At 41.6% G+C, this 9,454-nt stretch overlaps 1 protein-coding gene across 1 annotated transcript; it reads right to left on the reverse strand.

The window, feature by feature from the left end:
- Nucleotides 1-1,569: 1,569 nt before the first annotated feature.
- LOC140465102 (C-C chemokine receptor type 4-like) lies at nt 1,570-2,643 on the reverse strand. The gene has a single exon (XM_072560971.1). It carries the CDS (start codon nt 2,641-2,643, stop codon nt 1,570-1,572), a length of 1,074 nt encoding a protein of 357 aa, XP_072417072.1.
- Between the last annotated feature and the right edge of the window lie 6,811 nt (nt 2,644-9,454).

The raw sequence follows: 9,454 nt of genomic DNA on the forward strand, positions 1-9,454 counted from the left end.
CTCACCTGGCCTCGTAATCTGTTAAAATGAGTGACAGAGAACTCCCAAGTTCTACTATGTAAAGAAAATAATAGCAATTTATTTTTTACTCAAAAAGTGAACATTAAACAACTATTCACAAAGTTGGGTGGGGAGGGTTTGGTGGGGGGCTTACCCCCTTTCTCTTAATGGCTTACTATCTGCTTCCAACTCTATCACAATATGCTGCCCCAATGAGACACTTAATAAAATCACATCAACTTAATTTCAAAACCACACAATTTTGGTGTCTTTCTTCTTTCAGCTAAAGATCTCCGTGGGTCAGCTTCTTTCTTTTTACTGCAAATATGTTTCATATGAAAAGGTACCTTTGATAGAGAATGTTTCCTAATTTCTTGGTCTCCCTCGACAGCAGTTGCTCTGTCTCCAACTTTCAAAATGCCTGCATTTTTATACTCCCAACATTGGATCGTCTCATCGGTTCGATGTTGGCAAAACAATAAATTTAAACTCGATTGGATTTTGTATCCTGGGACATAATTTGAACTGATTGGTTAAATTTACTTTGTTGTCAAAACAGCAACCGAAACCAAGGTATCAATTTCACAGCTAAATCTTGCATATTTTCGATTTTCTAGTACACTCCAGGAATGCCATCTAGTCATATAAATAGGTGCTTGTAATCTCTCAGTTCAGAACAGTGTTCACTCTGTCTTAAAGGGACAATACACACCTTCATAACAGTTTATTCCTGGCTGAAATGACTGGCAAAACAAAATACAGGAAATTTCAATGATGAATGTAGTTCTCTTGCTTGCAGAGAAGTCGACATAGAACTTTCCAGTATACGTACAATACAGGCTCCTGATCTATTGTACCTGGTAAAAAAACTACACAGTAAAATGCAACAGATAATTAACTACCTAAATTACATTCAGAACAATACCTTTACTAGAGCAGGTACAAACACAGAGAATTATTTAAAGAAAAGTTTAAAATGAAGTTTACTTCATTCACAGAGCATAGAACAATTCAGAATCTTAACTGTAGGACTCAGACACAATAGCACCATCTTTAGCAGCACAATCAGGGCAAAAGTGAGGACTGCAGATGCTGGAGATTAGAGTATGGATTAGAGGTGGTGCTGGAAAGGCACAGCAGGTCTGGCAGCATCCAAGGAGGAGGAAAATCGATTTCCTGATGAAGGGCTTTTTCCCGAAATGTCGATTTTCCTGCTCCTTGGAAGCTGCCTGACCCGCTGTGCTTTTCCAGCACCACCTCTAATCTAGACATTGATATAATGAGATGAGAGGCACAATAATGCATGGCATGACATGAAGTAAGAGACGTTAAAATGGGAAGTGGCCCTTCAAATGAAAAAAATATGGTCGAGAGAAAGAAAGAACGTTAAAGTGGAAAGATCCATGAGAGAATGACTTAAATTAAGGACTCCTTAGATGTCGATAAAGTGTGGCGCTGGAAAAAGCACAGAAGGTCAGGCAGCATCTGAGGAGCAAAGGAGTCAATGTTTCAGGCATAATCCTTCGTATGAGCAACTCCATACTGCAACTTCGCACCTGAGAGACTGCGCTACAGAACTGTGGAGGAGTCGTGGTCCCCAGAGGATAGTGACCGGACAGAAGCAGGTAAAGCATGAGAAGTCAAATGAGATTGGTCACTGATTTTATATCTAAGTGATAGGGGCAAACAGCTGTCAAGAAGTCTGCGGAGATAGAATCGAAATCTTTCACCCAGAAATGCATAGATGACTGGGTTTAAACAGCAGTGTACAAATGTGATGGATTCAGTTACTTGCTGGGCAATCAGTAGATGTATTCGCAACTCACAGCCAGTTAAAACATTCTGTTCTCTCAATGACTCCAGCAACATCACAACATTGTACGGTGTCCAAAATACAAAAAACACAATGACCACAGTAAATATAACTTTTATAACCCTGTGTTTCTTATAGCTTCTGTTCTTACGCAAGGTCTGAATTATTCTTGTATAACAGAAAACTATAAAAGCCAATGGAATACAAAAACCCAAAACAATGGATTTGAAAAGGACAAAGAGTTTCCAATTTGAAACATTGCCCTGTGGAAAGAAAGTATGGCAAACATATCTTTCCCCATCAGGTTGGATTGTGTTAAATATCATTGTGGGAAGAGAGGCAAACAAAGCTACACACCACATCACTACACTCGAAATGATTCCATTTCGAACAGTCCTAATCCTGACCGAAAATACAGCATGAACAATTGCAAGGTAGCGGTCTACAGTTATCAAGATTATGAACATTGTGCCTCCATTGTAGCCAAGCTCATAAGCAGCAGAAACAATCTTGCAAAAGGCTTCTCCAAAAATCCATTGCTTTGCAGCAGAATATGCCCAGAAAGGAAGTGTGCTCACAAACAGCAAGTCACATAACGACAAATTGAAAAAATAAATATCTGTCATATTCTTCAAACGTTTGTGTTTTAGAAGAGCCCACAACACAAGTGTGTTCCCAGGTAGAGCAAAGAGAAACACGAGGGAGTACAGGACTGGTAGGAAGGTCGCACCAAAAACATTTGCAGATCCCATATCACATGGAGCAAAGTGTTCATCATAGTCATAATAGAAGTAATCGAATGTATTGTTCGGCTCTTCCATTATGTTCATCTTGTAACGCACCTTTCAGTCGACTAGAAAGGTAAAAAATAGCAGTCAGTGATGGTCATTATTGAATTAGTGCACAATTGAAATTACAGAGCTATGTTACACAATTGAATTCAAACCTATTTATTTCTGCTAGTAACAGTTTTAAACAACAATATTATGCAATGTTAACAAAAAACGAAATTGCTGCAGATGTTCAGCATGTCTGGCAGTATCTGTGGAGAGACAAATACTGTTAATGTTTCAAATCCATTGACTCTTCCTCAGATTTTTCAGTAGTTTCTCATCACCTTGACCAACACCCAGAAAGTGGTTTAATCCATCCTTTAGTTTCATTTCATTGATAAAAAATAGCGACTGATGATTAATTTAGAACTGGTTACAAACAAAAATTGTAATTAAATTATTTGCCATGAACACTTACGATTAATTGTATGAGAGAGAAGTACGCTTTCAGTCTCCACATAAATGACTGCTTCAGAGTTGCTGCTGGTCACATTTCCTGTATGGGGCTATGTTGCAGGTCAGTGTGGGCTCGTTGGGCCGAAGGGCCTGTTTCCACACCATAAATAATCTAATCTAAAAACCAACTTTCTATTCATCCTGCTGCAATTTCCCAGAAAAATTTATGTTGTTATTATTAGATTCCCTACAGTGTGGAAACATTTTTTTTCAATGCTTATTAAGTGCATCTAATGGGTTACGTTGTGCAAAAAGTAAAATCACGTGAGGATTGCTGCCTCACAGCGCCAGGGTATCAGGTTCGATTCCAGCCTTGGGTGACTGTCTGAATGAAGGTTGCACATTCTCCCTGTGTCTGCATGGGGTTTTGGCTGGCTACTTCAGTTTCATTCCACTGTCTAAAGATGTGCAGGTTAGGTGGATTGACCATGACATAATGCCCCCAATGTGTCCAGGGATGTGCAGGTTAGGTGGATTTGCCATGGAAAATGCGGGTTACAGGCATATGGTAAAGAGTCTAGATGGGATGCTCTTCACAGAGTTAGTGTAGAGTTGATGGTTTGAATGGTCACTTCCCACACTCTAGGGATTCGAGATTAGATTAGATTAGATTCCATTACAGTGTGGAAACAGACCCTTCGGCCCAACAAGTCCACACCGACCCGCCGAAGCGCAACCCACCCATACCCCTACATTTACCCATTACCTAACACTACGGGCAATTTAGCATGGCCAATTCACCTGACCCAGCACATCTTTGGAGTGTGGGAGGAAACCGGAGCACCCGGAGGAAACCCGGGCAGACACGGGGAGAACGTGCAAACTCTACACAGTCAGTCGCCTGAGGCGGGAGTTGAACCCGGGTCTCTGGCGCTGTGAGGCAGCAGTGCTAACCACTGTGCCACCGTGCCGCCCACATGCCACCATGCCACCCACTTAATGATTCTACTTAATGATTCTATACATTGTCTTGCACAGCAGAGTTGTGAACTCCAAACTTTTATCTTGAAGTGGATACATGTTAATCTCTTACTGAATCTTAAATGTGGTGCTGGGGTAGTCTCCCAACCTCTGGGTTCAAGTCTCACCTGTGTTATATATGTGTCATCAGCCAGTTGGAAGCTGCAAGCATTTCTTCACCAACTTCTCAGTTTTTGTGACTGCTGTGCTCCAAGTGCACATTTCATCTTGGTGGTTTTCTTCAGTGTTCTGCTTTGAAAATAGAAAAATTTGAGCCTTTGACCAACATTTCGATAATGAGCAGTTAATTCTGCAGTCATTATAGATGCATACGTGGAAATGCATAAACACTTAACGCTTTGTCTCCTTGAATATTAATAAATACAAGTTTCACACCATTTTTAAAAAATCTGCTTTCTTTTTCCAATGCCCAAAGATTAATACCATCCCATTAGCTACAGCCAACATTATAATAACCTAGACAGGAGTCAAAATGTTTGCAAATCAACCTCCTAGCTTGGTGAACATACCCACAACCACAGCAACATTATAATCCATCCACTATCTTGCTGCCTATTCAATTAATCTGTCTATTTCGCTTTGCGTGAAAGCAAAATATTGCAGTTGATGGAAATCTGAACAAACACAGGAAATGCTGCAGAGATTCAGCATGTCCTGGTCCTGGACATAGAAACAGTTAATCTTTCAAGTTTGATATGACTCTTCATCAGAATGAGTTTTTCTGTATCACTGTTCCTTTCTCCATTGATGCTGCCAGACTTGCTGTATAATCTCTTTGCAACCCCGTTGTTTCCGCCCCACAGTTTAGATTAGATTAGATTCTCTACAGTGTGGAAACAGGCCCTTTGGCCCAACCAGTCCACACTGACCCTCTGAAGAGTAACCCACCCAGACCCATTTCCCTCTGACGAATGCACCTACACTATGGGCAACTTAGCATGGCCAATTCACCTGCCCTGCACATCTTTGGACTGTGGGAGGAAACTGAAGCACCCAGAGTAAACCCACACAGACACGGGGTGAATGTGCAAACTCCACACAGACAGTCACCCGAGGCTGGAACTGAACCTGGGACTCTGGTGCTGTTCATTTAGCATTGTATCATTCACAAACTCAGATGCATTAATCTCTGATTGTTTGTCATTAACATAGATTATGAATTTCTGCGCTTTGATCCTTGCAGCGCATGTGAACAGCTCTGGGCTATTCATTGCTGCCAACTTGAAAAAGTCTCATTTATGTCTACTCTCTGCTTCCTGTCTGTTAACTCATCCTCGAACTGTGTTAATACATTACACTGAACTTCATGGATCCTTTTTTTGTGGTTCTTCGTTGAATGCGTTTCAAAAATCCAAGTATACCACATCTGGTCCTGCTTTACCTCCCTTACTAGTTATATCCTCAAAGAACCTCAACAAACTCATTAAACAGGACTTTCTTTTAGTAAAACCATGGGTCAGACATTTCGGTTAAAAGCCCTTCATCTGGAATCAGGTTTCAGGCTTTTTCCTGAAACATCGATTTTCCTGTTCCTCGGATGCTGCCTGACCTGCTGTGCTTCTCCAGCACTACAGTCTCGACTCTAATCTCCAGCATCTGCAGTCCTCACTTTTGCCTTTTAGTAAAACCATGTTAATTCTTCCAAATCATACTCTGTTTATGTCACTGCATTGTGAAACCTTGTTTAATAATAGATTCTAACACTTTCCCAACTGTTGATATTAAACTAACTTGCCTGCAGTTTAACGTTTTCATCCTCTTTCTTTCCTGGATAACAATATAACGTTTGCCAACTTTCAACCTAATAGGACCATTCCTGAGTCTGAACAATTTGGGAAAATCATAGCTGGAGACATCGCTTTTACAGCCCAAGGGTGTAGGCTATCAGATCCTAGGGATTTCTCTGATTTTATTCCCTAATGTTTCTCCGTTATATTTTGTCCGTTGATATTAATTCCTAAATGCCCTCACACATTTTAGGCATTAGGTTGCTATACATTTTTGGAATGAAACTTGTGTCTTCTGCTGTAAGGACAGATTCAAGATTTCTTTTGGTACCTCTGTGTTTCCTTTTGCCCCACAATATTTTCTCCTGTATCTGCATCTAAGGAATCAACAATTACTTTATCTACTCTCTTCTTTATTTTCTTTTGATAAAAGTTCTTTCAACCTGTTTGTATACTTTTGGTCAGTTAATCTCACATTTTACTTTTCCCTCTCATCAACCTTTTGGGGGGCTCTATGCAAGTTCCCATTTCTATTGGGAATAAAACACTCCCAACCTTTGGACTACTTACTGCATTTTTGCAATATTATATTGTTCTCCTTTTCATCAAATATTATCACTAATTTCTTAGTGAGCCACAGATGTCTCTGAAATAAATGTCCTCTCATTATTAATCCTTTAGCAATTGGAAGCTATTGACTTTATTTACTCCCAATGAATTCTTTATCATCTTAAACATATTAACTTTTGCTGATCTGAAAAGAACAGCTCAGCTGCTCGAGTCAATCCAGTGATAAAAGTGCAATAGATCTTGATGTGGAATGAGCTTGGGTGGAAATAAGGAATAGCGAGGGAAAGAAGTCATAGATGGGAATCAACTACAGGCACCCAAAGTGTCGTCTCACTGTAGGACAAAGTATCAATCAGCAAATAATGAAGGAATGTAACAAGGATACTACACTTATCATAGGTGATTTTATTCTGCATATTGATTGTATTTTGTGTTTTGAGTGGGAGCAGCGTCGAAGTAAAAGTGAACCCGGGAGACTACAGCAAAGGTAAGACAGTTTGTTTTAAAATTGCTTACCTGTAGCGGGCAGCGGTGTGTTTTTTTTTCTCTCTCTCTCCACAGAAAGAGCGGGAGCAGCAGAGGAAGTGACGGCAAGCAGAGGGGCAGCCGGGAAGGAAAAGTGAGTATATAAGTCAGGAAGGCGGAACATCAAGTCCTTATTTAGGGTATAAAAAACTATAGCAGAGAGGTATCAGAAGGTATTCTAACTCATACTTGTACAAAGTAAGTAATTAACTAACTAAGCAGAGATGGCTGGGCAGGTGATGTGCTGTTGCTGTATGATGTGGGAGCTGGCTGATCCCATTGTGAACGGCAGTGACCACATCTGCAGCAAGTGTTGGTTGCTGGAAGAACTCCGGATCAGAGTTGATGATCTGGAATCTGAGCTCCAAACGCTGCGGCACATCCGGGAGGGGGAGGGTTACCTGGATGCTTTGATTCAGGAGGCAGTCACACCTGGGAGATTAAGTAATTCACACTCAGCTAGTGATCAGGCACAAAAGAGTGTGACTGTAAGTGAGGCAGGTAGGGGGAACCAGAGTTCAGGAGTGGAGGAGCCTCAGCCCTTGACCTTGTCCAACAGGTACGAGATTCTTGCTCCCTGTTCGGATGAGGAAAAGGGCTCTGGACAGGATGAGCCAACTGACCAAGGCACCATGGTGCAGAAGGCCATTCAAGAGGGGGGAGCGAATAGACAAGTAGTGGTTATAGGGGATTCTATAATTAGGGGGACAGATAGTATCCTTTGCAAGCCGGATCGGGAGTCTCGCATGGTGTGTTGCCTGCCCGGTGCCAGGGTGCGAGACATCTCCGACCGGCTTGAAAGGATATTGGAGCGGGAGGGGGAGGATCCAGTTGTTGTGGTCCACGTTGGTACCAACAACATAGGCAAGACTAGGGTGGAGGACCTGTTTGGGCATTACGAAGCACTAGGTAGGAAATTGAAGCACAGGTCCTCAAGGGTCATAATCTCTGGATTACTGCCCGAGCCACGTGCCAATTGGCATAGGGACAAGAAAATTAGGCAAGTAAACACGTAGCTAAGGGATTGGTGTGGGAAAGAGGGATTCCACTTCATGGGGCATTGGCATCAGTTTTGGAACAGGGGGGATCTGTACCGTTGGGACGGTCTCCACCTGAACCGATCAGGTACCAATGTTCTAGCGAAGAGGATAAATAGGGTGGTCAGTAGGACTTTAAACTTCTGAGTTGGGGGGAAGGGAAAGTGAAAGCGACAGGGAATATGGAAGTAAATGGAAAGATAAGCAGCAGGATAGCATGTTTCCAGGCGGATTTAAAATTGAGGCAGACTGAGAATGCAGAAAAAAACAAGGATAACTTAGGACATATGACTTCCAACATCTCTAATGATAAGGAAGTTAGTATTAAGGCACTTTACCTGAATGCTCGTAGCATTCATAACAAAGCCGATGAACTAATGGCACAGATAATAGTGAATGATTATGATGTAGTAGGCATCACAGAGACTTGGTTACAGGGGGGTCAGGACTGGCAGTTAAACCTCCATGGTTTTTCAACTTATCGAAAAGACAGAGAGGTGGGCAGAGGGGGTGGGGTTGCCTTGTTAGTTAAGAACAAAATTAAATCTATGGTATTGAATGACATAGCGTCGGATGATGTGGAGTCTGTGTGGGTGGAATTGAGGAACCACAAAGGCAAAAAAAACATAATTGGAGTTGTGTATAGACCTCCTAACAGTGTGTCAGGACCAGGGACGCAACATGTACCGGGAAATTGAGAAGGCATGTCAGAAAGGCAAGGTTACATTGATCATGGGAGACTTCAATATGCAGGTGGACTGGGTAAATAATGTTGCTAGTGGATCTAAAGATAGGGAATTCATGGAATGCTTACAGGATGGCTTTTTGGAACAGCTTGTCATGGAGCCCACAAGAGAGCAGGCTATTCTGGACCTAGTGCTTTGCAATGAACCAGACTCTATAAAAGATCTTAAAGTAAGGGAACCCTTAGGAAGTAGTGACCATAATATGGTAGAGTTCAGTCTGGAGTTTGAAAGGGAGAAGGCAAAATCGGATGTAATGGTGTTACAGTTGAATAAAGGCAATTATGAGGGCATGAGAGAGGAACTGACTAAAATAGGCTGGAAGCAGAGGCTAACTGGGACGACAGTAGAGCAAAAATGGCAGGAGTTTGTAGGTATAATTGAGGACACTGTACAGAGGTTCATTCCCAAGAAAAGAAGGATTAACCGGGGAGGGATTAGACAACCTTGGCTGACAAAGGAAGTCAGGAAATGTATTAAAGATAAAGAGAGATCCTATAAAGTGGCTAAGAACAGTGGGAAATCAGAAGATTGGGAAGGATACAAAAGCAAACAGAGGATAACAAAGAGTGTAATAAGAAATGAGAGGATCAAATATGAAGGTAGGCTAGCCAGTAATATTAGAAATAATAGTAAAAGTTTCTTTCAGTACATAACAAACAAACGACAGGCAAAAGTAGACATTGGGCCACTTCAAACTGATGCAGGAAGCCTAGTGATGGGAGATAAGGAAATAGCAGGAGAACTTAACAAGTACTTTGCATCAGTT

The sequence above is a fragment of the Chiloscyllium punctatum genome, chromosome 41 (assembly GCF_047496795.1).
Source record: "Chiloscyllium punctatum isolate Juve2018m chromosome 41, sChiPun1.3, whole genome shotgun sequence".
NCBI classification, from domain to species: Eukaryota; Metazoa; Chordata; class Chondrichthyes; order Orectolobiformes; family Hemiscylliidae; genus Chiloscyllium; species Chiloscyllium punctatum.

Bases quoted from the DNA above. Each gene is read 5' to 3' on its own strand.
- LOC140465102 (XM_072560971.1), bottom strand. From the start codon at position 2,643: ATGAACATAATGGAAGAGCCGAACAATACATTCGATTACTTCTATTAT.